General features: G+C 41.6%; 1 protein-coding gene across 1 annotated transcript in view; it reads right to left on the minus strand.

The window, feature by feature from the left end:
* SPATA48 (spermatogenesis associated 48) overlaps window positions 1-27,753 on the minus strand; it is an 83,717-nt gene that overhangs the window by 6,760 nt on the left and 49,204 nt on the right. The window contains exon 8 of the mRNA XM_042473591.1: window positions 12,378-12,485. Coding sequence (XP_042329525.1) covers window positions 12,378-12,485 — 108 coding nt within the window. The remainder of the gene's footprint in view (window positions 1-12,377; window positions 12,486-27,753) is intronic.

Below are 27,753 nucleotides of genomic sequence, written 5' to 3' on the forward strand. Positions count from 1 at the left end.
AAGACTTAGGGAGCTGGGGATGTTCAGCCAGAAAAGAGATGGTTAAGAGATGTTATGATTTGAAGGGGTGTCACAATGAGGATGGAGCAAGCTTGTTTTCTGCTGCTCCAGAGACTGGATCCCAGAACAATGGATGCAAGCAATAGAAAAAGAGATTCCACCTTAACATTAGGAGGAGCTTCCTGATAGTACGAGCTGTTCAACAGTGGAACACACTTCCTCGGAGTGTGGTGGAGTCTCCTTTGGAGGTCACTAAACAGAGGCTGGATAGCAATCTGTCAGGGATGCTTTGATTGTGAGTTCATTCATGGCAAGGACTGGATGGCCCTTTTGGTCTATTCCAACTCTATGATTCTAGGAAACAATAAAGGATAAAGAAAAAATCAATCATACTTAGAAAGACAAAAGATAACGAAATTGAATGATGATCAGAAAAAGATATTAAACCAAGAAATATCAACAAAAGAAATCTCAGATGCAATCAAAAGAACAAAAACTGACAAAGCACCTGGACCAGACAGTCTGTCATCAGCATACTATAAAAAGATCAAAAAAGCAAATGAATGAAGAATGAAAATGTAAGGAATATTGGAAAAAATACATAGAAGCAATCTGGAAAGATAATCAAGAATAGGAACGGAAGAACACTGCAGAAAAATGGAAACCCTTTGGCTATAACCTAAGTTTACTGAAGACAGGTAATGGGATAATATCTTCAAAGTAAAAATATATTAATATAAACACGATAAAAAATTTTTTGGCTTAGAGACCTGATAAATTGATAAGGACTAGAGAAAATCATGGAAACTACATAAATTAGTTTGACTTCAGTAAGTTAGGAAGTTTATATAGAAAGAAAAACAAATAATAACTAAATGATTTTGTGTTTATGTGTCTATACTTGTTTGTCATAATATTCCAGTATTGATTTCTGGAGTAAAATGGGTAGTATGTTTTGAGCTGAAGCATTTCTAAGTTGAGCCCAAGCTGAGACCATATTAGGGGGCCGATAATATCAGGCAACTTGGGAGAAACTTTGCAGCATGATGATGACTTCTGCCCTGGGAAAGCACAGGCATCCCAAATGCCGCCTCTACTTCTGCGCCACAGCTGCTATTATTATTGTTGTTGCTGCTGCTGCTGTGCCTACTGGACTTCTCCTTCTGGCAAGATGCTCCCAGCCATGCGCCGCCCCCTCTCCTTCTGCGCTGCTTCTTGCCTGACTTGGTGGAAGGAGTGGGAAAAGGAGTCCAAGGTTCAGCGTCCCAGGATGGTCCCTCTGGATGGGAGGCTTGCTGCTTGGGGCTTCTGGAGGAAGAGAATGGCTTTATATGCCTGCTGCTCCCAACCACACACCCCCTCTCTCTCCCTCTGCGCTGTTTCTTGCCTGGCTCGGTGGAAGGAGTGGGAAAAGGAGTATAAGGTTCAGCATCCCAAGTTGGTCTCTCTGGGTGGGAGGCTTGCTGCTATATAAATTGTATTTCAGTAGATCTGTAGGTAGTTTTTTTTAGAATTTGTTTGTATTTTAATGCTTGCATATATATTTTTTTCTTTAAAAAAGGGGGAACCAAATCTCTTTCCTATGTTGAACTAACATATGCTAGTTCTCTCTAGTAGATGCCATGTTTCCTGGCTGTGAAGCATTTTCTCCCTGCCCCCAGAGTGAGACTAAGCTGTTGCTGAGTTCTTGTCAAGAAAAGCTGGAAATCCAGTATCTCATTTCATGTCATGCTGCATTCTACAGCTCTAGAGCTTCTGAGAGTTGTGGGTGAAGTCCACACATGTACTGGTCTCTAGGAACTGCCTGATGTATACAGGCTCTCTGAAACCCTTTGATGATATCTTCAAAGTCATCTCTATCTTTGTAGGTGTAGTACTCTGAGGCTGAGGGATATAGGGCCTCCTTCCATCCCCTACCAGTGTATTTTGAGATCGGAAATGCTGTATTTTGTTGTCTCTCTCACTCAAGTGTCATGGAGGGCATTGGTTAAGACAGCATCTGGGTCTACACTTCATGAGGCAGCACCTGAAGCTCCAGGCCAGTAAGAGGTAACATCATGGTTGATATTGAGGCAGGTGATGGTCCATGACTACCTCTAGTATTCAAGGGAGACTAGGTACTATCTCCTTGGACTTAGACATGATGGCAACTGCTTTGGTGTTTCTGAGATACATGCACTAACTATACTAACTTTGAAGCCACACGAACTATGAATATAAACAAACAAAAGGTTTGTCTGATTTGCTCTTCTCCCCAATGACTCATCTCATTAGATAGCTGCCATACCACATGTGGTCCAGTTCTGGGCACCAGAATTTTAAAAGGATGTGGAGAAACTGGAGCGCGTCCAAAGGAGAGTGACTAAAATGGTGAAGGGTCTGGAAACCATGCCCTATGAGGGCACTTAGGGAGCTGGAGATGTTTAGTTTGGAGGAGAGAAGGTTAAGAGGTGACATGATAACCCTGTTTAAATATTTGAAGGGATGTCATATTGAGGAGGGAGCAAATTGGATGCAAGCTCCAGGGAAAGAGATTCCACCTCAACATTAGGAGGAACTTCCTATAGTAAGGGCTGTTCGACAGTGGAACACACTCCCTCGGAATGTAGTGGAGTCTCCTTCTTGGCTATCTGTCGGGGATGCTTTGATTGAGATTTCCTGCATGGCAGGGGATTGGACTGGATGGCCCTTATGGTCTCTTCCAACTCTATTATTCTATGATTCTATGATGTAGATCCTCATTAAAGTGTAACTGAACCACCTCCTACATTTAACATTTTGTTTTCTGGAGAGAAGATAACAAACTCTCATTGTTATCTGGAACTCTCATTTATCACAATTTGTTATTGCAGTTTAAAATCTTTTATTCTTACAGTTTGCTTTCTGATATGTTAACTAGGAAAATGTTGTGCTTAACCAATGTGCTTCATGATTTATGCATATATTCATACCTTGAGCCTTGGTATACTTGCAAACTAAGGTTGTTTTAGTTATTCCTTAGTCTATTATTAGCCAAAATTTAATGACATTGTATATGAATCCATGAAAATACTTCATATTTTAACTCCCTGATCACTGTTAAAGGAAAGATGCCTCACTCATATATACAGTGGAACCTCGCCATACGCGGGGATCCGTTCTGGATCCCGCCGCATATGGTGATTTCCGCCTATGCTCAAGCCCCATTGTAAACAATGGGGCTCGTGCACGGCGGTGTGGAAGTGCGCGGGGCACAACGGGTACGCGCGCCCATTCAACTGAATGGGACGCGCCGCCCCTTCTGCCCCGCGCGCGCGCTGCGGCTTCAACACATATGCTCAAGGCCGCGTATGGTGCGCCCGCCTATGGCGACGTTCCACTGTATGTAGAATATATGCATAGAAACTCAGATTTTTTTTTTCTTTTTTTTTTGGTATGGATACATATTTGGTTCTTTTCTTTTTAAATTATATTTATTATTATTTGAACCAACAAACATTTAGCATAAAAATAACCACAATACCAACATTAAGGATAACAACAACAAAACACACAATAAAATGACTTCCTTGATCTCTAATGTTTGGTTATATTATTTGTGCCCTTATAGCTAAAATAATAATAATAATAATAATAATAATAATAATAAGAGAGAGAATTTTTATTAAAGTTGAAATAAATTCTTGACCTACTCCTTGTTTCACAACCTAATTTTCCATTGTCTTGATATTCACACCTCCATACCTAATCCTGTCCTTGTCTGGTCTTTGTTCTTTATTACTTCATTATCAATATTTAATTCTGTATATTTGTATTATATTATTGTTTAGATTTAGGTATGCTTCCATTATAAGTTTATGTATTCTATCATTTATGTCCCGTCTTTATCTTTATCTTTATCCGCCTCCGAGGGAGAGAAGAACTGCTGGACCTGATCCCCTCCCCCCTCACCATTCCCTTCTCCTTTTGTGTTGTGTCTTTTAGATTGTAAGCCTGAGGGCAGGGAACCGTCTATTATTATTATTATTATTATTATTATTATTATTATTATTAATCAAATTTGTCTATGGGTCTTTTTCCTATAAGTTGTGTCAGTTTGGGAATTTCCATGAATTCCAGTATTTTCCAATATATCTGGAATTTCCTCACTCTTCCATTTTTTTTAGCAAAGGTTAGTCTCACAGCTTTTTCAAATAAAAGAGTAGTTTATCATATTTTGTCTACAAATAACCATCTAACATTTCTAACATGTACATTATTGGATTTTTTAAATTTTTCTATGTAAAATCCCACATACTGTATTGTATCATGGATTTGGGTTCAAAATCACTTGGCTTTCTTACAAAGCCACCACATGTGGAGATAGTACCTTTCTCTTCCTGACATTTTCAACATTTATTGTTGGTGTTTTTATATATAGTTGCTAGTTCTGGGGCTGGATACCATCTGTATTGCATTTTAAATAAATTTTCTCTCAGGTTGTGTAACAACAGTATGTCTTAATCTGTCTTGCCATGACTTTTCCCATTTTCCAACTGTATGATTTACTGATGTCTTGGGCCCATTTGATCATAGTCGCAATATCGTTCTTAGGGTCTAATTTTAATAAACACGTATATAATTTAGATATTATATTTTCATTCTCTCTTATTAATATTTTCTCAAAATATTTCCTTGTTTAGCAGTTCCAACAAGCCCCATTTCCATTTTGCATCTTTCTTTCATTTGTTGATAAGGAAATCAGTTATAATTATATCCTTCAGTCCTCATTTCTTCTGGTATTTTCATTTCCCCCTATTAATCTTCTCAAAGTAAATGCATATATGTTAACCATTTTCTTTCTTTCATTTCTTCATTTGGATGAAATACTTCATTAATTGAGGTTGTTAGGAAGTCTCTAATTAGGGGAATATTTAATTAGCTCAAATTGTTTAGAGGGAGGTTCCTAACAAAGTCCTTGCGAGACCGTGTCCCAAAGTGTATACCAAAGGGTGGCCAAATGATTCCTTGAGAGATGATGCTGATAAAGATTATTTCCAATTAAATGTCTAGAGTTTATTAAAGTAGAAACACACATACAGCAAAGGGTCACACACACACACACACATTCAATGCTTGCAGAAAGCAAAGGGGTGAACGTGGGAGAGGCACCCCTACGGGAGATATGTTACTTTAGAAGTTTTCTCTGGGAAGTCCAGTGCAGGTTTGGATGAGGGAAGAAGCATGGCCGCTGAAATGTGGGGGAAAATATGGCTGAGGGAGCTAAAATCAGAGTCCAGACTGGCACGGACCAGGCTGCAATCTGGTAATAGCACACCGAGTGGTCAATTCATAAGGTTTTTTTAGGCTGAATCTAGCCTCTAGCGATGAGCTTATTGGCTTGGCTGAAGCCGAGACAAAGGATTTGTTTACCTGGGGTTTTTTAAAGCCAAGGATGTGCTAGCACAATGCAACTAGGTCTGGACACAGTTGGGTAGACAAACAGGTCAGTGGGTGAGTCACTAAGCTGATCACCGGTCCATCAGGTGTGAGGCCAAAGTATCGTCTTACTTTTGGAAGCAGTGACTATTCTTGTCTAGCAACTCCCAAACTTCCTGTGGGGAATTTCCAAGTCTATTATTCCTAGGGCTCCTGCCTTCTCCTTGGCAAGCTGACTACATGTCATCCTCGCTTTTGGGGGAATGGCGGCTCCTCTAGGAGGTCAGTTTGGGGTCAGAGTGTAGTCCACTCACCCCAAAATTTTATTAAAATCCATAAGCGAAAACAAGGTCCATCTAGGGATCAGTCTATTTATCAGAATTTTGAATTTTTCCCAAGAAAACATTTTAATCAGTTTCTGATTAGTGTGTCTCTTTCCTCCTTTCACTTTGAATATCAATCTTTTCTCCCTTTCTTTTCTTAATTGAATAGCAATAGCATTAGCATTTAGCAATAGCATTTACATTTCTATACTGCTTAACAGTGAACTCAGCACTCTCTAAGTGGTTTACAATCTGTAAGCCAATTGCCCTCAACAAGCTGGGTATTCATTTTACCAAGCTATGAAAGGATGGAAGGTTGAGTCAACCTTGGAGCCCTGGGATCGAACTCACAATGTTGTGGTTGCAGTACCGGCATTCAACCACTGCACCACAAAGGCTCCATTTGCTGGGCTTATTGGAAAATTTGAATAGTTTTTGGTTTGAGAATTTTTCTTTTCTATTTCTCCTAAATTGAAAATTGATTCTGAATAATCTGTGTCTATTTAAGCAGAAGTTTCTTTTTAACAATTGTTCTTTCTCTTTTAGTTGATCTTGAAGGTTAGTCAAAGTTAGTCTCTCCTTTTTTTTCTTCCTTTGTAGGCTTGTGTTAGAAGAAACCCACCATGACTGCTTTACTTGCATCCCAGACCACATCTTTGGTTCCTTTCTTTTGTTCTCTTTCAATTGGAGGTTTGTTGTGTTTGTTGCTAATTGGCTATACCTTTTAAATCCATGCTTCACTGCATTCAGCCAATGATATTGTCAGAACCAGTTAAGATCAAGTATAATATTAGACATATCCAGTTATTTAATATTCACTTCATGTATTCAGCTCATATATGATCATTGTTTTATGTTTAATATATATATTGATCTAGATAGTTCTGTGTGTTGAGACATTGCATAGTGTTGGGGTTGGGGAAATAAGGTGGAATATTAAGGGTGAGGTTTGGCTTGGTGATTGGGCGCTGCTAAAGGGTTTGGAATGTGGGGGAAAAATGTAACGGTTCTTTGAGGTTAAGGTGGCTGGTTGCTGTGGTGATTGAGTCATGGGTGTGGTGTAGAAGCCCTCTGGGTGGGGAAGGAGGGGTTGGTTTTAAAGTGGGCATTTTTCCCTGTGCCTTCAGATTCTGCAAAGAAGTGCTTGTGGTTACTTCTGCTGTGCATCTTACAATAAACTTTCTTGTTTTTGCAATAAGTTGGTTGTGGATCATTAGCCTGAGGTTTCCAGATCTCACAGATATGAATAGTAATTTTCTCCCAGTTATTTCTTAACAAGGCACTCCACCTCCCCACCGACACTGGATCTTCCTTTTCAGGAGTCAATTGGGGCATTGTCCTCGGCTCATATCCATAGACTGCTTGAAATGGTGACACTCCCGTACTGGAGTGCACCGCCATATTAAAGGCCACCTCAGCATGGGGCAACAATTCTACCCAACTGTCTTGGAGGTGGTTTACATAACACCTTAAATAAGTCTCCAAACTTTTATTGGTTCGTTCCATCTGACCATCTGTCTCTGGGTGAAAAGCAGTGCTCAAAGCCAATTGCACCCCCAATTTCTCCTGTAAGCACCTCCAAAATTGGGAAGTGAACTGAGTTCCCTGATCGGTCACAATCTTATCTGGCAAACAATGTAATCTGTAAACATGCTTTATGAATAAGTCTGCCAGTTTTTGTGTACTAGGCAGTCCTTTGCACCCCACATAGTGCACCTGCTTTGTAAATAAGTCAGTTACTACCCAAAAGGTGTCCTTTCCTTTGCTCTCGGCAGGTCAGTAATGAAGTCCATGGCTATGTGTTTCCAAGGTTGGCTGGGGATTTCCAAAGGCTGCAGAAGCCCATTAGGATTTCCCTTGAGTGACTTGGCTCGAGCACAAGTAACACAGCCTTGTATGTAGTTTTCCACATCCTTTCCCACCCCCTTCCACCAGTATTTGGTTTGCAAGGTGTGTCAAGTTTTCACAAACCCCCAATGTCCCGCAGCTTTGACATCATGGCACAATGGCATCACTTTTAAACTCAAGGAAGTTGGCACATATATTTTTCCCTCTTTACACCAAAACCCCTGCTCTGTTGTAATTCTGCCACCAACTCTGGTAAGTCTTTATCCTCCCCATATGCCTGGATTATCTCCACCAGCAGAGGGTCTAGGGTCTGAGTCAGTTGTGCACTCTCACATTTAGTCTGGCTGCGTGTCGTCACCCCCAGACCAAGCTGTTGAGGGGTGAACAACACCTGCTTTTCTGGTCCTTCCTTCCCTCATAGAATCATAGAACCGTAGAGTTGGAAGAGACCACAAGCGCCATCCAGTCCAACCCCCTGCCATGCAGGAAATCACAATCAAAGCATTCCCGACAGATGGCCATCCAGCCTCTGCTTGAAGACCTCCAAGGAAGGAGAATCCACTACACTCCAGGGGAGTTTGTTCCACTGTCGAACAGCCCTTACTGTCAGGAAGTTCCTCCTAATGTTGAGGTGGAATCTCTTTTCCTGCAGTTTGCATCCATTGCTCCGGGTCCTAGTTTCTGGAGCAGCAGAAAACAAGCTTGCTCCCTCCTCAATATGACATCCCTTCAAATATTTAAACAGGGCTATCATATCACCTCTTAACCTTCTCTTCTCCAGGCTAAACATCCCCAGCTCCCTAAGTTGTTCCTCATAGGGCATGGTTTCCAGACCTTTCACCATTTTAGTTACTCTCCTTTGGACACGCTCCAGTTTCTCAATGTCTTTTTTTAATTGTGATGCCCAGAACTGGACACAATATTCCAGGTGGGGCCTGACCAGAGCAGAATATAGTGGCACTATGACTTCCCTTGATCTAGACACTATACTTTTATTGATGCAGCCTAAAATCGCATTGGCCTTGTTAGCTGCCGCATCAGATTGTTGACTCATGTTCAACTTATGGTCTACTTAGATCCCTTTCACCGTAGTTTCATTCAGCCAGGTGTCCTCCATCCTATATCTGTGCTTTTCATTTTTCCGCTCTAAGTGCAGTAATTACTTTTCTCCATGTTGAATTTCATTTTGTTAGCTATGGCCCAGTTTTCTAGTCTGTTCAGGTCATTTTGAATTTTGATCCTGTCCTCTGGTGTATTAGCTATTCCTCCTAATTTGGTGTCTTCTGCAAATTTGATAAGTTTTCCCCCAATTTTGTCCTCCAAGTCATTGATGAAGGAGCCCTGGTGGCGCAGTGGTTAAATGCCTGTACTGCAGCCATTCACTCGAAACCACAAGGTTGCGAGTTCAAGACCAGCAAAAGGGCCCATGCTCGACTCAGGCTTGCATCCTTCTGAGGTCGCTAAAATGAGTACCCAGACTGTTGGGGGCAAATTAGCTTACTTGCTAATTAGCTTACTTGCTGTTCACCGCTATGATCTTTGGAATAGCGGTATATAAATAAAAAACAAAAAAAATGTTGAATAGTACTGGGCCCAGGACAGACCCCTGTGGGACCCCACTGGTCACTTCTCTCCAGGATGAAAAGGAGCCATTGTTGAGCACCCTTTGGCTTCGGCCAGTCAACCAATTACAAATCCATGTAACAGTTGCCTTGTCTAGCCCACATTTTACAAGCTTGTTTGCAAGAATGTCATGGGGAACTTTGTCAAAGGCCTTACTGAAATCAAGATATACTATATCCACAGAATTCCCTTCATCTAACAAGCTGGTAATTTTATCAGAAAAAGAGATCAGGTTTGTCTGGCATGACTTCTTTCTCTGAAACCTGTGCTGACTTTTTGTGATTATGGAATTGCTTTCTAGATGTTCACAGACTCTTTGTTTAATTATCTGCTCTAGAATCTTTCCTGGTATCGATGTCAGACTAACTGGACTATAATTGTTGGGATCCTCTTTTTTCCCCTTTTTGAAGATGGGGACTATGTTTGCCCTCCTCCAGTCTGCTGGCACTTCTCCTGTTCTCCAGGACTTCTGAAAGATTATTGCCAATGGCTCTGATATTACATGTGCCAGTTCTTTTAATACCCTTGGATGTAGTTCATATGCATTCTGGACAAGGCATCAGCCAGCACATTATCCTTCCCAGGAATGAATTTGATAATGAAATTGAATTTATAGAATTCCTTGGCCCAATGACGCTGTTTGAGGTTCAAGCGCCTTGGCGTCTGCAAGGCCTCTAAGTTTCGGTGGTCCATCGACACCTCAAATTCCAGGAACTGCCTCCATGACTCTAAAGCCCATTTTATTGCAAAAACTGGTTTTGGTCTTTAACAAATTAGTTATGGGCAGAGCCACCTGGGCAAAGTTTGGAATGAACGGTCTGTAAAAATTGGCAAACCCCAAAACCTTTGCACTTGTTTCTGGATTTTTGGCTCTGGCCAGTTCATAACATCCTGAACCTTATGCAGATCCATTTGTAGTCCCAACGTGGATACCCTGTATCCCAAAAAATCCAAACTATCTGTGTGAAAATGGCATTTGGACAGTTTTACATACAGTTTGTGGTCCAGAAATATTTTCAACACCCTTTTTCCTAATTTGATGTGGCTGTCCATATCTTGGGAGTAGATCAGGATATCATCCAGATACACCAACACCCCATCAAAGAGCATATCATGTAGCACTTTGTGGATCAGCTTCATGAAACAGGCAGGGCCCCCCACTAACCCAAAAGGAAGAACTAGATATTTGAAGGCCCCCAATGGACAATGAAATGCTGTCTTGTATTTATCCCCTTCCTTAATTCTCACTCTGAAATATGCATCCCTCAAATCCAATTTAGTGAAAATTTTGCCTGTGGACAACTGACTCAGCATGTCTTTCATTAAAGGAAAGGGCCACACCTCTTGGGTGGAGTCAAACTTTTTGGACAGGTAAGCGCATGGTCAGAACTTCCCTTCAATCCCCCTCATCTCCCAGATATCAAAACAAACTTTCCACTTCAGAATCCCAGGTTTCGTCATGGGATAATAAAACTTTTGGTTTCCCATGGTATCTTGGTAACTTCAATTGGCCTTAAAGGGGTATAAATATCAACCCCTAAACAAAACCTTTTTGTGCTACAATTGGAGCAACTGGCATTTCCCCACATGCATTACTGTCATCCACAGCCCCCAGTCAGAGCCCTTTGTTTTCTTCTTTTCCTGAAACCCACAATCTTAAAACACTAGGCTTATGCCTCCATTATTTCCTGGCTTTCCATGGACCATTATCTTCAGGAACAGAGATCTATTGTCTTATCCATATGGATGGGAAAATCCAGATTATCATCAGAGTGTCCAGATCCATGGGGAGGAAAAGCATTCCACACAATCAGCAACCACAATGGGCCAGTACTGGCAGCACTGTGCACACACATTGTTGTGTGAATGGGCACTTGCGTGATCAGTTGTGTCAGTGCATTGTACTGGTGGTATTGTGCTAATGAGCATTTGTGTATTCAATTTGCATGTCTGCAAAATGGCATGGTGGTTTGCATTTTGGACTAAGACTCTGGAAATCAGGGTTCAATTCCCATCTTGGCTGCGAAGACCCACTAAACGACCCCAGGTAAATCATATGCTCTCAGCCTCAGAGTAAAACAATTGCAAACTTTCTTGGAAGAAATTTTGCCAAGAAAACCCATGATAGTCTTAGGGTCACCATAAATCTGAAATGTTTTGGCGGTATAGAACAACAACAGGAATGGCAAACATTTGAAAGTGAAAGTGATGTGGGAAATTGGTAGTTCCTGGTCAAGTCAGCAGCTAGCCTGCCCACCAATGCTCTCCCCCCTCCCCTCATTCCTGCACCAGCACATGCCCAGGGGATTCTCTGGCACTTCTGCCTTGATCCAGAGAAGAAGTGACTTTTTTTACTCTGGAGAATTGCCCTGAAACACAGATTAGGCCCATGGTCTGCCTGTTTTGGCCATGTGCATAATTTAAGCAGATCAGTGTGGGAATGTGGTGAATTTTTCCCCTCTGTATGGACACCATTTATGACAGGATTTAGTTTGGGGATTTTGAGGCAGTACAGACCAGCACTTTTTGCTAGTCTCACTGAGGATTAGGGCTGAACTAGGGCTGAGCGTCCACATGCCCCCAGCCCTAGTTCCACCACTCGACCACCATCATGCCATGCCCCCAGCCATATGGCAAGCGCCATGATGGCATTGGTGGCATGCAGTGCCCAAATGGTGCTGGCCGAAAGGGGCATCATCATGTTATGGAAGCGCACCAATGATGCCCCTTCCAGGAAGCTGCTCAGAGCAGCCTCTTTTGGGGCACAGATCAATTCCACAACATGCAGCCACTGTGGCACTGATCTGGGGCATACAGGGGAGGCATTTAGCCACCCATCTGTATAGCCCTTTTGACATGGGAGAAAATGATGGATCCTCTCTCCAACTGCCAATCCCAGTCTTGATCAGCCCCACAGCAGTTGCTACTTATAGGCATACACATAATAATAAATCAGACTTAAAAGGCTAGAATTAAAATTCCAAAGGCAAAATAAAATAAAGCTACAAACAAGTGCTGGTATCAAATAATCATGACAATATAAACTTTATGTTAGGATTTGATACTACATCTAATAAAGCAAGGAAAAACCATGATTTATATTTAATTGTTCCTTAATGAAATAATTATAATTGCATTTTCTTTCTAAGGTATGTAAGCAAATTAAGTAATGTGTCTCACACTTACCCATACATTTGTGACATTACTGATGGTGATATTGGTGGAAGATTGGAATGTACTGGTTGGGTGGCTGACCAATGTACTTTGCCAGTATATCCAAAGGTGTTTGGCTTGCTAAGAGGAAAAGTTGAAATTTAAATGAGCATAGACTTAAAATAATGACTTTTTGAGAGCAGTAATTAAAGCAAAAAAATGCATGGAGAGCCTTGGTGACTGCCCCCGCCCACCGGGTTGAAAATGCTGCTGCTCAATGCCAGGTTAGTAAATGGATTTTATTCTGGATGAGCCTGGATTGTTTTACAGAGACCAGGTTGTATGAGACTCTCTGAGCTCTGTCCACCAAGATTCTCTGTGCAGTAGCAGGCAAGACCTGACGGATTAAGTTTCAGTTTGTTTGCCCATATCAAGTCCATTACTGGTTTTGGATACTGGTTTTGGATCAGGAGCCCTGGTAACACAGTGGTTAAATGCTGGTAGTGCAGCCACAACATTGTGAGTTTGATTCCAGAGTTCCAAGATTGACTTGGTGGATGACCTATGCAGGGAATTGGACAGGGGAGTGTGTTCCTGTTAGTTCTGCTGGACCTCTCAGTTGCTTTTGATAACATTGACCATGGTATCACTTTGGGATGGGAGGTACTGTTTTACACTGGCTTTGTTCTTTCCTGGAAGGGTGAATCCAGAAGGTGGTGCTGGGAAACTCATGCTCAACCCATGGCCATTGCAGGGTCCTTCAAGGTTATGTTTTATCCCCTTTGCTATTCAATCAATAAATATGTTTATTGAATAGCCCAGGGGCTGTTTCGAAATTCTTCAAAACATATTAATACAAGCAATGACATATATATTAATATAGTGCACTAAGTACAATATACCGCAATACCATACAGATACGTATGAATAACCTAAACATGCACAGCTTGTAAACAGACTATAAAAAACTAAATAACAATATACAATATGTACTGGATATACAAATAAACAGGTAAGAATCAAAATGTTAAAACAATTGAACAGTAATGTGTAAGATAATTACCATAGGAAGTAAAATAGAATTAAATGGGAGGTAGAAATAACATTAAACATCTGTCATCATATGTCAAATCACTTCATCACCCTCACAGTTAACACCAATCATCCCCACATCTCTAGATCTAAAATGTATTGCTTTATGACGGAACCAAGCTGTGGCAATAGATATTTTTGAATCTTGTCCACTCATAAATTATGATATCCTGATGTGAGTATCCCAAAATATTGTGCGTTTAATATAGGGATCAAAATATTGATCTCTTTCCTGTTGGTACAGATTACATCTAAACAAAATGTGTGCTAGATCTTCAGTTTCGTAGTCACCACTAATACAAGTGCATTCATTATAAGGGATACCCTGGAATCTCCCATGTCTTACCATGGTGTCAAATTGGTCAGGTGAATGCCTCTCTGAGGTGTTTTGGGATCTGTATTTTTAGATAAGTTGGCATTTGAAAGGACCGTTTGCATCGGTTCAACCATTTTAATTTGCCTACCCTGCTGAGGGTCCCATGTCCTTCAACAGGAAGGAAAACTCAAATAACAACATGTGCCCAAAATTGCTTAAGCTTTCTCCTCAGAGCCTAGTACTGGGGATTTTATATGTTCTGTATTTTAACTTTGTTAGCCACCCTGATTATTCTCAGAGGGGCGGGATACAAATAAATTTTATTTTATTATTATTATTAGTAGACCTTTGCAATATATTGAAAGATATATCTTGCAGTATCATTTATTCCAGCAAGGCCTTGGGACCGGCCCGAGCCCAGTCCTGCTGCCGATTGCTGCCGGCGTGGGGCCAAAGGGCGCAGGGCCTTTGGCCTCTCGCATGAGCGGCTCTCCACCGGCAGACAGGCAGGGCCAAGGAGCCCCACTTCAGCAAGGCTCCTTCACCCTGCCTGTTCCCCTCCAGGCAGGGCAGGAAGGGGGCGGGGGTCGTCCTCCTCCTTCCCATCCTTCCCTACCCACAGCCGTGGGCAGGGGAGGGAGGGCAGGGGTCGTCCTCCTCCTTCTTATCCTTCCCTACCTGCAGCTGCCAGACAGCTGCGAAGAGGAAAGGAAGGGGGCGGGGGAAGAGGAGGAGGAAGAGGAGGAGGAGGGAGGAAGGAAGGAGCAGGAGGAGGAGGAGGAGGAAAAAGAAGAAGAGTGGCAGGAGGAGGAGGAGGAGGATTTCCCTTCCCTTTGTACAGGTCTGCTCTGTTTTAACAATGATAATGGTGGTGGTGATGATGATGATGATGATGATATCAGTCAGTTTCTGAGACATGCACTCACTCTTTCTGAAGGTGAGACAGTGTGACTTTCCAAAGTGCATTTCTGTGTATGCTAAAAGGTTTGCTTTAACAATGATAGTGGTGGTGGTGGTGGTGGTGGTGATGATGATGATGATGATATCAGCTAGCTTCTGAGACCCAAATGTCCTCCATTTTGATCATGCCTAAGAAACATACATTTATATTAACATTTTTTTAAAATCATCAATTTTTTTCACATGTCCTCCATTTTTAAAAAATGTGTCCTACATTTGAAAATGTTGTCTTATATTATATTATATTATATTATATTATATTATTTATTGGCTTTGGCCCTCCCCAGTTGTCTGAGGGACTGCAACCCGGCCCCCGGCTCAAAAAGTTTGCCTACAGAAAAAGACAAGATAAACAAATACAGGAGAGGATACAAGAGAGAGAAAAAGCAGAAATTAAAAACCCACATAACAGGAAAATCCAAAAAAAAATTTGCTTTCTACAAAAACAACTAGAGCAAATAATGTCAGAGAAAATAACTAAGAAATTAAAATAAACGAAACAAAAAAACTTTGAATTCAGTAATAGAGCAGGAAAACTGCTAGCATACAAAGTTAAGAAAACGAAATTAATTACGGAACTACAAGACAATTTAGAGAAACATACAGATCCAGCTGAGATAAAAGGAATTATGCTCAAGTATTTTAGAAATTTATATAAAGAAAAGAATGTGAAGACAGAACATTTACAGAAAATTGAGAAATATTTAGAACGGAAAGGAAATATAAAAATTAGAGAAGAGATTAGGCTACAATTAAATGAAGAAATTTCAAACCAAGAAATTAGAGATGCAATCAAAAAAGGGAAAAATGGGAAAGCTCCAGGCCCTGACACGCCCCAGTTTCTCAATGTCCTTTTTTTAATTGTGGTACCCAGAACTGGACACAATATGCCAGGTGGGGCATGACCAAAGCAGAATAGAGTGGCACTATTACTTCCCTTGATCTAGACACTATACTTTTATTGATGCAGCCTAAAATTGCATTGGTTGTTTTAGCTGCCACATCGCACTGTTGACTCATGTTCAACTTGTGGTCTACTTGGACTCCCAGATCCCTTTCACACGTAGTTTCATTCAGCCAGGTGTCCCCCATCCTATATCTGTTCATTTTATTTTTCCACCCTAAGTGCAGTACCTTACATTTCTCTGTGTTGAATTTCATTTTGTTAGCTTTGGCCCAGCTTTCTAATCTATTCAGGCTATTTTGAATTTTGATCCTATCCTCTAGCACTGGGCCCAGGACAGAACCCTGACGGACCCCACTAGTCACTTCTTTCCAGAATGAAAAGGAGCCATTGTTGAGCACCCTTTGGGTTCCTCCAGTCAATCAATTACAAATCCATGTAACAATTACAACCAATTAGAAATCCATGTACAAATCCATGTAACAGTGTCCCTCAGCTCAAGCTTGAGCTAAAACTTTAAAAAAAGAAAAAAGAATCATCCAGTTGGTTCTTCAAAGCCTAGTTCTTTTGGAATTTTGTCAACTATTCTCACTTTTAAAAAGATTTTTCTAGATTGAAGAACTGCAAAATTTAAGCTGTAATCGTAAATTCCCTTCCCTTGGACTAGAGCAAAAGGTTTTCCTGACCAGAACAGACCAGACAGTCCTGGATGGGAAACACACAGAGGAAGTTGTTAGGAAGGAGGAGGTCACTTCGCACACAACAGAAGTAGATAGTTGGAGGAAGGTTATGGACAGAGGTAGGGAAACCAGTGAATGTTCTGTGAGCTTGCAGCTGTAGAATAGATTTCAGTCTCTCTCTACTACCAAGGATGGTGAGGAACAGCAGCAGGGACAGACTTTGGGGACAGAGCAGGGGAACCTGAGAGAACCACCAAAGGGAACAGCCTCTGATAAGCCACGGAGGAGGCTTGTGGTGGTCGTGGAGGACTCCTTGCTGAGAGGCACTTAACCAGTGGTTTGTGGGCCTGACAAGATGTCTCAGGAGGTGTGCTGTCTCTCCAGAGCAAAGATCCGTGATGTGACAGAGAGGCTTACAAGATTTGTCAAGCCTACTGAGTATTACCCCTTTCTTTTGGTTCATGTGGGAACTAATGATACTGCAAGGCACAGCCTTCAGAATATCAAAAGGGATTATGAGGCTTTGGGTAAGAAATTGAAAGAGATGGATGCACAGGTTGTCATCTCCTCTCTTCTCCCAGTTGAAGGTTTTGGTTCAGGAAGGGAGAAGAAAATAGCCAATGTAAATAACTGGCTCCGTAGATGGTGCCGCCAAGAACAGTTTGGATTCTTGGACCATGGGCTGCAGTTCCATGAGGAGGGACTTCTGGCAAGGGATGGGTTGCATCTCACGCCAGTTGGCAAAAACGTCTTTGCTAACAGACTCAATTTGATCAGGAGGGCTTTCAACTCAGTTATGTGGGAGAGGGAGACAGTATTCTGGAAGGCAAAAGGGCTGGAGAAAATAGTCAAACTGACACAGAGGAGGAATAGCACTGTATGTCAGAGATATTTACACCAGTGAAGAGATCCAGGAAATCAATCCTGGAAGCCAGGTGGAGAGCATCTGGATAAAAATTAAAGGGGAGGGAAACAACAAGGATGTTATTGTGGAAGTTTATATATAAATGTGTCTGTATGTATGTGAGTGTGTGTGTGTGTGTGTGTGTGTGTGTGTGGATGTGAGTGTGTGTGTATGTGTATATATGTGTGTGAGAGAGAGGGGGGGGGGAGAGGGAGAGGGAGAGAAGGAAGGAGAGAGTCCTGACTGGCCAGAATCCTCTGCAGAAGGTGCAACAGGGAAGGAGAGAGAGAGAGCCCCAATGGAGCCCCTGTTGCCCTGAAAGCGGAAAGGGACACCGGAAGGAAATGGGGCAAAATCCCAGCAGGGCATCATGGGAGATTTGCAACCCAGGGGTCTTGCGATGGTCTTCCAGAGCACCAGCAGATTGGAATTTTACACCAGCACAAACAGCAGTAGATTTGAATCCAGCTTGAATGCGGATCCTGTCAATCCACTTTTTTAGAGACCTCTCCAAAACGAGCTGCCAGTAAGGATTCAGTTCGCAAGCTCCATGGAAGGAGGACAAAAGGGGCTCCCATTGAAAGCAACAAGGTGTGAAAATACATGTTAATTAGGAGGTGACTTCGCATTGCTTAATCTGCACTCACCCTCGTTCTGAACAGGAAAAATCCCGTTGATAAGGCCTATTGTGATGCGGCAGCTAACAAGGCCAATGCAATTTTAGGCTGCATCAATAGAAGTATAGTGTCTAGATCAAGGGAAGTAATAGTGCCACTCTATTCTGCTTTGGTCAGGCCCCACCTGGAATACTGTGTCCAGTTCTGGGCACCACAATTGAAAAAGGACATTGAGAAATTGGAACGTGTCCAAAGGAGGGCGACTAAAATGGCGAAGGGTCTGGAAACCATGTCCTATGAAGAACGACTTAGGGAGTTTGGGATGTTTAGCCTGGAGAAGAGAAGGTTAAGAGGTAATATGATAGTCCTGTTTAAATATTTGAAGGAATGTCATATTGAGGAGGGAGAAAGCTTGTTTTCTGCTGCTCCAGAGACTAGGACCTGGAACAATGGATGCAAGCTAGAGGTAAAGAGATTCCACCTCAACATTAGGAGGAACTTCCTGACAGTATGAGCTGTTTGACAGTGGAACAAACTCCCTTGGAGTGTGGTGGAGTCTCCTTCCTTAGAGGTCTTCAGACAGAGGCTGGATGGCCATCTGTCGGGGATGCTTTGATTGTGATTTCCTGCATGGCAGGGGGTTGGACTGGATGGCCCCTTGCGGTCTCTTCCAACTCTACTATTCTATTGTAATAGGATTCTTAAAGCCTGGACTGTCTTTCACTAAATCCACTGGCTTGACAGAGCAGAGATACAACAGGACTCAGAAAGCTGAAAATCCAAACTGTTTATTTGCGGACAAAAAAGTCCTCAGTGGAAATCAGATTCCAAAGAACTGAGGCCACAAAACCAAAGAAAATGGCTGTTCTTATAGTTAATTCCAACAATGAGGTCCCTAACAATGTATTCTATTGGCTGGTTCAAAGTCCAAATGTACAAAAACTTTCTTTCAATTAGGACACAATTGTGAATACATTTAAATACATTTTTGACTCATTTGGAATCTTCCATCACTTTATCACCCTGTGTGTTATTTCCCACATCCAAGGATGTTCTTCCCAATTGTTTTTCTTTTAAAGTAAGCTAGTCGCCTTGATGCTTGCAAAGGTCAACTTGTTCTCTAAACATTTTACTGCAAATCTGGTTCAGCATTTTCTCTCTCACACACACACAACCTTGACTCCAGAAAGCTCATTTCTATATTCATAGTACAGCCATTTATATAAATCTATAGTAGGAATATTAATATTAAAAATTCATCTATCTCACTATGGCCCTATACAGACAAGCCAAAATAAAGTTGCTTTGAATTACTTTGAAGGTATTCTGTTTAAATGATGCATGCATCCTAAGAGTCTGGAAGCCATGCCAAAGCCACACTCCAGTCGTAAGTACTGGAGCTTGGCTTTGGTGCGGCTTCCAAACTCTTAGGATGCATGCATCACTTAAACAGCATACCTCCAAAGTGATCCGAAGCAGCTTTATTTTGGTCTGTCTGTATGGGCCCTATGATTCTATTATTCTATGGGAAAAAAGCAAGAATTAGATGGAATTCCCTAAGAGATAGTAAGGAAAGAGGAGGTTTTGCTTTACCTGAGTTGAAATTATACTATCACGCATGTAGTCTTGATTGGTTAACGGAATTGATATATTTAGAGAATGAAACACTTTTACATTTAAAGGGATTTAATATAATGTATGGATGGCATGCCTATCTATGGTATGAAAAATTAGAACATAACAAACATTTCTCTGATCATATTATTAGGAAATTGTTATTAAGGTCCTGGAAAATATATAAAAAGAAAATTTACAGAAATATTCCTGAATGGGTGCCTTCTTTAAAAAGAGTAGTAATAGAAAATAAAGGATGGATAAAATATAAAGAAATCTTAAGGGTGGAAAATGGGGGAAAAGTGATGAAAACAAGAGAGGAATTATAAAAAGAGGAAATAAGACTGCAATAGTTCCCTTATCGCCAGATGGTCGAAAGGTTTTGGATCGATAACAGACAATACGGAATCGGGATTGAGAAAACAGAATTAGATGAAATTATTAATAAAAAATGAAAAAAGGAAGCATTTTGAGACTGTACAAATTCTGTTTAAAATTGGAATTGGAACAAGAACAAATTAAACCCTGCATGATTAATTGGGCAAAAAACATAGGTCATACTATAGAGTTGAGAAAATAGGAAACTGCTTGGGGGAAAGACCTCAAATTTACAATGTGTACTGATATAAAAGAAAACCTGTTAAAAATGATACACGGATGGTACATGACACCTTTAAGATTGGGCAAATTTTATAAGAACAATAAGGCAACATGCTGGGAATGTAATGAAAATACAGGAATTTTTTTCATATGTGGTGGCAATGCCCTAAAGTTAAGAAATTTTGGAAAGAAATACATATGGCAGTACAAAAGATGTTTACTATTAAATTTAATTTGGAACCAGAACTATTTCTTTTAAACATGGTGGATAACCAAGAGATAAGAGAAAGATTAAAGCCGATACTATATTTAATCACGACAGCAAGAATGTCACTTGCGCAATATTGGAGAACGACAGATATACCACCAGTTGATATATGGTTACAAAAATCTCTGAAAATAATAGAGATGGACAAAATTACAATGGCGTTAAGAGATAAAGCTGCAACTGAAAGTCAAATATAGGAACCATTCATGAATTTCTGTAAAGAGAGATAGTGAAAGTAGAATTATATAAAGAAGCAATAGAATATTAATATAATGGAAAAACTTTATGTAAATAATCTATATAGAAGAGTCTTTTTGTAAGTAAAATTGAAAAAGAAGAGGTGAAATGATACATGGCCTTTGGCAGCTCACAAAATATATAACTATGCGGGGTTTGTAAACGAAGATATTATAATAGAGGAACTCTTTTAGCAGGGCTATAAACAAAGTGTCTACCACAAGTATAGCAATGTGTAAGGGGGGGGTGAAAGAAAATTCGTGAATAGAATTGAAGAAGACATAAATATTTGTTTTTATTTTTAATAACCAATAAAGAATATTTGAAAAAAAAGAGATGAATGTGGAGGAGTAAAATAATAGAAATTTTTTTTCACTTTTATTCTGGTAAGGCTTTTAGTAAACAGTTACATAAATTTAAATGCCTGGTTAGTATGGGGATGGGAGACCTCTGAGGAATACTACCTTTTACCCTGGTTCAGAAACCTGTTTAAAAGTGAGAAGTTCATATTGGTGCCGATTTTTCCACACGCGAATCTGAGTTTTACACACCCGTTCAGGGGCGATTCTTTTGAAAGTGGACTATTTCCCATCTTTTTTTTAAAAAATGGGTTCCGTCAATATGAGATTGTCCCCAGTCATGATCGGGTCAAGTTCAGGGAGGGATTTAGGTCAGAGGGCAGGCAGTGGGAGGATCATGCCTCCTCTTTCACCAGTCGCTTTGCAAGTGGCTTTCCCCCCCTTTTTTCTCCATTCTATTTTTGACAGATTATGCGAATGATGGATACATATATGGATACAATGTGAGTGTGGATACATATATAGATACAATATGAATGCTTTGTGCTACCTTTGTGGGAAAGAAAGCAGAGGATGCGAATAAGAGAGAAGGAGGGATTGAGTGTAGGTTGCTTTTCTCTCTGCATCTGCAGTGAGGGAAGGAGGGAGTGTGTGAGGGAGAAAAGAAGGAGGGAGGGAAGGAGGGGAGCGAGGGATATGCAGACAGACAAACATATAGGCAGGCAGAAGTCTTTGCATTGCAATGCACCCTGCCTCCTTTCCAGCCCCCAAGTTGCACCTTTATGGGGTGGGTTCAGTGACACACACACACACACACACACGCAGATGAAGCAAAGAGGAGATAAGGAGAGAGAGGAGGAAAGGGAGGGAAGGTGGGACAAGGGAGAGAAGAGGAAAGGAGGGAAAGAGAGAGAAAGATGGAAGGAGAACACGGAAAGAGGAAGAGAGAAGGAAGGCGGGATTAGCAGTGAGAAAGAGAAGGAAGGAAGAGGGCAAAACAGAGGGAAAAGAGAGAAGGGAGGGAAGAAAGGGACCAGGGCAGAGAGCGAGAGGGAGAGGAGGCTCATGGCCCAGCGGCGCAGGTCTGGCCGCTTCTGCCGGGGGCCTCTGGTGTCATGTCCAGCGGGGCTCCTGTGCCGTCAGTGCGCAGGAGGCAGAGATGGCAGGGATGCCCAGGACCCTCTCCTCCTTCTCTCCAGGAGGGAACCCAAAAAACTCCTCCGTTTGGAGCATCACACAAAATCAAACAAACAAAATCCAACTCCCAGAATTCCATAGCAAAGAGCCAGACAAAGAATTAAAGCAGGGAGGGAAGCTCACAACCTGGAGACATATAACGCATGCACATACACACACAAGTTGACAGATTATGCAAGCAGAGAATATGCGAACTAGTTGACAAAATATGTGAACACTGCCTCCAGTTTTTACAAAAAAGGAGGGGGGAAAGCCCACATTCTGTTGGCCAATGGTAGCAGGAGATGTCACCTCTGACAAAAGCACAAGTGAGTTTGATTGACAAGAAAGGGAGCTCCATTTTAAACCGGTACCACAAATGTGAACTTTGGAGGGGGAAATTACCCCGATTGAGGTAAAAAACAGTGGGCACTTGTTTCCGGGCAGACCCGGATCTGCCCAGTTCTACCCAGGACAAATGTGCGAGTTGGAATGGGGCCTAGATGCTATAAAGAGCCCTGGTGGTGAAGTGGTTAAATGCCTGTACTGCAGCCACTCACTAAAAACCATAAGGTTGCAAGAGCTCAAGCTTGATTCAGGCTTGCATCCTTCTGAGGTCACTAAAATGAGTACCCAACTTGATGGGGGCAATTAGCTTACAGTTGTAAACCGCTTAGACACTGCTAGTTCAATATGAAGTGGTATATAAATGAAGCTGTTTCTTTGCTAATAGGCTTTATTTCAGAGCATGGCAATGAGAAATCACCTGTGAATCTTCCTAGCCTAAAAAAAACATATGAAATTCATGGGACTGCCATAGGTCAACAGTCATCTTGAAGGCACATGTGCACACACACAAAATGATTAAGGGTGCAGCTATAATGTAGAAATAATTACAGTTTGAAACCACTTTAACTGTCATGGCTTCATCCTATAGAATCCTAGGATGTATAGTTTTGTGAGGTACCAGCACTCTTTGTAAGAGAAAGCTAAAACCTTGTAAAACTACAAATCCCAGAATTCATTTCATGGAGCTACAGCAAATGGATGTCATACTGCATTATTTTTACAGTATAGATGCACCCTAACTCAGTGTGCTAATCCTTTCCCAGTATTTCTTCCTTCATTGACACTAAGGAATCCTAATAATTTTCCAAGAAACATCAGAGTATCCCATGACAAAGATTACATTACTAGTTGCAATTTAAATCAAGGAACTATCGGTTGCAGTTTAAACTGAAAAGAGGTGGTCTTTGACATTAACATTTTTTTAAAAAAGTAAATAAATTAAAATGCTCTTTGTGTTTTAATACTTTAAGTCATGTATTACCATTCAATTTCTCTGCCTCCACTAGTTCATAAAATGTTACCTTTTAGGAATGGCATACAAAAGAAGCATAGCTATTTTTAGTAGATATATACACAGTACAAGAGTCAAAGTGGGGTTTCTTTTATTTTCTTTGGAGAGGTGTAAAGCTTTCGGTTCAGATGACATCTAGTGGCACATGTCATATATGCACACTAATGTATAGGTTGGGAATATATATCTAAATTAATCCCATTTTTTCTGTGTAGTTGATAGTGCAAAAAAAATTATATATTTGGGTACTGAAATAATTGCCTCCTAAATTTACAGCAAAGTATATATGTATTAAATTAATTTTCTGTGGATTATTTGCGGAAAAAAGTATATTACAGTTGGTCTTCTTTTCTTCAACAGAGTGCCTTAGCCTCTTCTGTTTATCATTCAGTGCCTTTTCTCCTCAGAGATCCTGTATCTTACTAAGTAGCACAAGATGCAAATATTCAAATGCTTTTCCAAGAATGTGTTTCTGCTAAGTTTGGGACCCTAGCTGAGGCATCTAAAATTACCCACTGTACTTGTTAGGGCCCCCTTAGCAGGTTCCCTCTCATCAGCTGAAACTGAGCTCCATAAATTAGGAGGGTGTGTTATTAATAAATTATCTTCAAATGTTTGGCATCCCATTTTGTCAGGAAAATATGAAAACGAGATCCAGGGAGATATGGTAGGAAAGACAATAGAGTTGTCATTATTTATGTTTCCTAACTGCTACCCAAAAGGTTTTAGTGTCTTTGGATTTCACAGCATTATCCAGAGACGCTCACATACTTAGCCACTGACTTGCTTCCATGCCGCAGTCTGTAGAAGTTGGTGTGTGCTTTGTATTACTGAAACAGTCCTCAAATTGAACTCATAGACTGGCGATGAAAGCACTGCTGCCCCAATATTTCACAAGTTGACCAACCATTCCATGACCTCTCCTTACAGCTGCACCTAGTGCACTTTGACAGCTTAAAGTATCAAAAGGGAGATACTGAAGGCACAATTTCAAATTGCTCCAATGAGGAGGAAAAATGGGAGGTGTCTCAAGAAAGCAGGAGAGATTCATAAAGAACTTTCAATGAAGCTAGGTTTTAAATGGAACATGTATAAGAAATGGAAAAAGGATAAATCACCAAAGAAGAATTCAAACAAATAGTAAGCACGTGAAAGGGTAAAGTCAGAAAAGCTAAAGCACAGAATGGGCTCAGGCTTCCTAGAGAGGTTAAGAACAATAAAATGGGCTTTTGGGGATATATTCACAGCAAACATGAAGAAGAAGGAAATGGTAGGGCCACTATGTGGAGAGGATGGTGAAATGCTAACAGGGACAGAGAAAAGGCAGAATTACTCAACACCTTCTTTGCCTCAGTCTTCTCACAAAAGGAAAAGAGTGCTCAACCTGAGGACAATGGAGCAGAGGACAGAATAGGGGAAATGGAGCACAGAATAAGTAAAGAGGTAGTACATGAATACTTTGTTAAAATAAATGAATTTAAAGCTACAAGACCAGATGAACTATACCCAAGGGTATAAAAAGAACTGACAAATATAATCTCAGAGCCTATTGGCAATAATCTTTGAGAACCCCCGGAAAACAGGAGAAATCTCAGCAGACTGGAGGGCAGCAAACATTGTCCCCATTTTCAAAAAGTGAAAGAAGAGGATACCAACAATTATTGCCCAATTAGTCTGACATTAAAACCAAGAAGGATCCTAGAGCAGAGCATTAAACAGAGAGTCTGTGAACATTTAGAAGGGAATGCCATAGTCACAAAAAGTCAACCTGGGTTTCAGAGAAACAAATCATGACAGAATAATCTGATCTCATTTTTAGATAAAATTACCAGCTTGGTAGATGAAAGAAATGCTGTGGATATTGCATACCTTGATTTCAGTAAGGCATTTGACAAAGTTCCACATGACATTCTTGCAAAGCTAGTAAAATGTGGGTTAGACAAGGCAACTGTTAAAAGGATTTGTAATTGGTCAACTGGCCGAACCCAAAGGGTGCTCAGCAATGGCTCCTCTTCATCTTGGAGAGAAGTGACCAGTGGGGTGCCACAGGGTTCTGTCCTGGGCCCAGCGCTATTCAACATCTTTACCAATGATTTAGATGAAGGAATAGAGGGTATGCTTATCAAATTTGCAGATGACACCAAATTCGGAGGAATAGCTAGTACCCCAGAGGACAGGATCAAAATTCAAAATGACCTTAATAGATTAGAAAGCTGGGCCAAAGCTAACAAAATGAAATTCAACACGGAGAAATGTAAGGTACTGCACTCAGGGCAAAAAAAAAAAAATGAAATGCACAGATATATGATTGGAGACATCTGGCTTCAGGAGACTATGTGTGAAAGGCCCTAGGAGTCCTGAACATGAGTCAACAGTGTTTTGCGGCTGCTAAAAAGGCCAATGCGATTCTAGGCTGCATCAATAGAAGTATAGTGTGTAGATCAAGAGAAGTAATAGTGCCACTGTATTCTGTTTTGGTCAGGCCCCACCTGGAATATTGTGTCCAGTTCTGATTCTGATTCTATGATTCAATATTTCTGCTAGAATTAGCTTATATAAAAATTAATTAGCTAAGAATACATAGTTAAACAGTCCGTGATTAGCTTCAAGGAGAAAAAAACCACAGTTGAATATTCTAGTTAACATAATGAGAACATTATTATTTGTTCTGTATTATTCTCAATAATAGAAAATGTTTTTCATGTAGATTATTTCCCAGAGAAGTCAACGTTTAGACAATTTATAAACCTCCAGCCAGGATGCTAGGACAGCCAGGCCAGAGTGAGGCTCATTTTCTGCACCCTCCACTACCTCCCTGACTGTCAAGCCAGCACAGCTGTGGTGAGGCCAGGGCAAGGCTTCATAGCCTTCCCAGAATTCCATCCCTCTGATTCCAGCCAGGACACCAGGACAGCCAGGATGAGGTGAGGCTCCTTTTCGCCCCCTCCACCACTTCCATGACTGTAAAGGCAGCACAGCTGTGGTGAGGCAGGGGCAAGGCTTCATAGTCTTCCCAGAATTCCATCCCTCTGATTCCAGTCAGGACGCCAGGACAGCCAGGCTGGGATGAGGTTCCTTTTCCGCCTCCTCCACCACTTCCCTGACTGTCAAGGCAGCACTGGTGAGGCAGGGGCCAGCTCCAGTGTTGAAACAAACCCACTGTGCCACGGAGCACAGCGCCAATGCCAAAGGGAAGCAGGGGAGGTGCCGGTGAGATTGGTACATTCAAAGCTGGCTCACCAGCCAGCCCCAGAAGCCCAAGCGCCAGCACCAACACCAGCACCGGAACACACCTACCGCACCGGACCTACCAGCACCAGAACACAGCACGCGGAGCACAGCACCAGCGCCGGAGGGAAGACGAGGGAGGTATCAGTGGGAGAGGCACCTTCAAAGCTGGCCCACCAGTCAGCCCCAGAAGCCCAAGTGCCAGCGCCAGAGCTGGAACACACCTACTGCGCCGCGGAGCACAGCACCAGCACTGGAACACACCTACCGTACTGCAGAGCACAGCACCAGTGCCGGATGGAAGAAGGGGGAGGTGTCGGTGGGAACAGCACCTTCAAAGCTGGCCTACTGGCCAGCCCCACAAACACAAGCACCAGTGCCAGCGTAGGAACACACCCACTGTGCTGTGAACTTACATCTATCCTCAATTGATTGGGCAGTTTATTGTAGCAGAAGAAGAAGTGGAGATAGAGATCATCATCCCTCCCACTTCCACCACCTTCTTAGAATATACTGGTATTGAATTTGAACTATATCCAGCAGATGAGTTGTTGAAAGGTTGAAAGGCAGATAATAATTACCATCAAACCAATTGTAAGACCCTTTCCACCTCTGGAAATGATCCAGTTAGGAACCAGAAGTCAAACTGGGAATCAACCACAGAGTTGCACCGGAGGACCTAGACAGTCCTAGAAAGAACATATTAATGAAATCCGTGAATAATCAAATCCACAAATATCAAATCCACAAATATGGAGGGATGACTGTAGTGTGACCTGGGCTAAGGCTCTCCCAGCTGGGTTTACTGTCAATGAGCAGGTCAGGGAAAGTGGGCAAGGGGGAGGAATAGCCTTGATCCATAAATGTACCATCACATTCACCAGGAGACCTATCCAGAAAACAGAGTACATCGAGTGTGTTTACCTGACCCTGAAGGCTAGGGACAGTCTTGGGATTCTGTTAGTATACTGTCCACCCCATTGTCTAACAAACTCCCTGGCCAAGCTGACACAGCTGGTGTTGGAGTCTCCCAGACTTTTGGTCCTAGGGGACCTCAACATCCCCTTCGATTGGACAGGTATAGCTCGGGAGTTCATGACCTCCATGACAGCATAGCAACAGGTCCAACACATTGTGCTGGTAATACACTCGGT

This window comes from Sceloporus undulatus, chromosome 6 (assembly GCF_019175285.1).
Source record: "Sceloporus undulatus isolate JIND9_A2432 ecotype Alabama chromosome 6, SceUnd_v1.1, whole genome shotgun sequence".
NCBI classification, from domain to species: Eukaryota; Metazoa; Chordata; class Lepidosauria; order Squamata; family Phrynosomatidae; genus Sceloporus; species Sceloporus undulatus.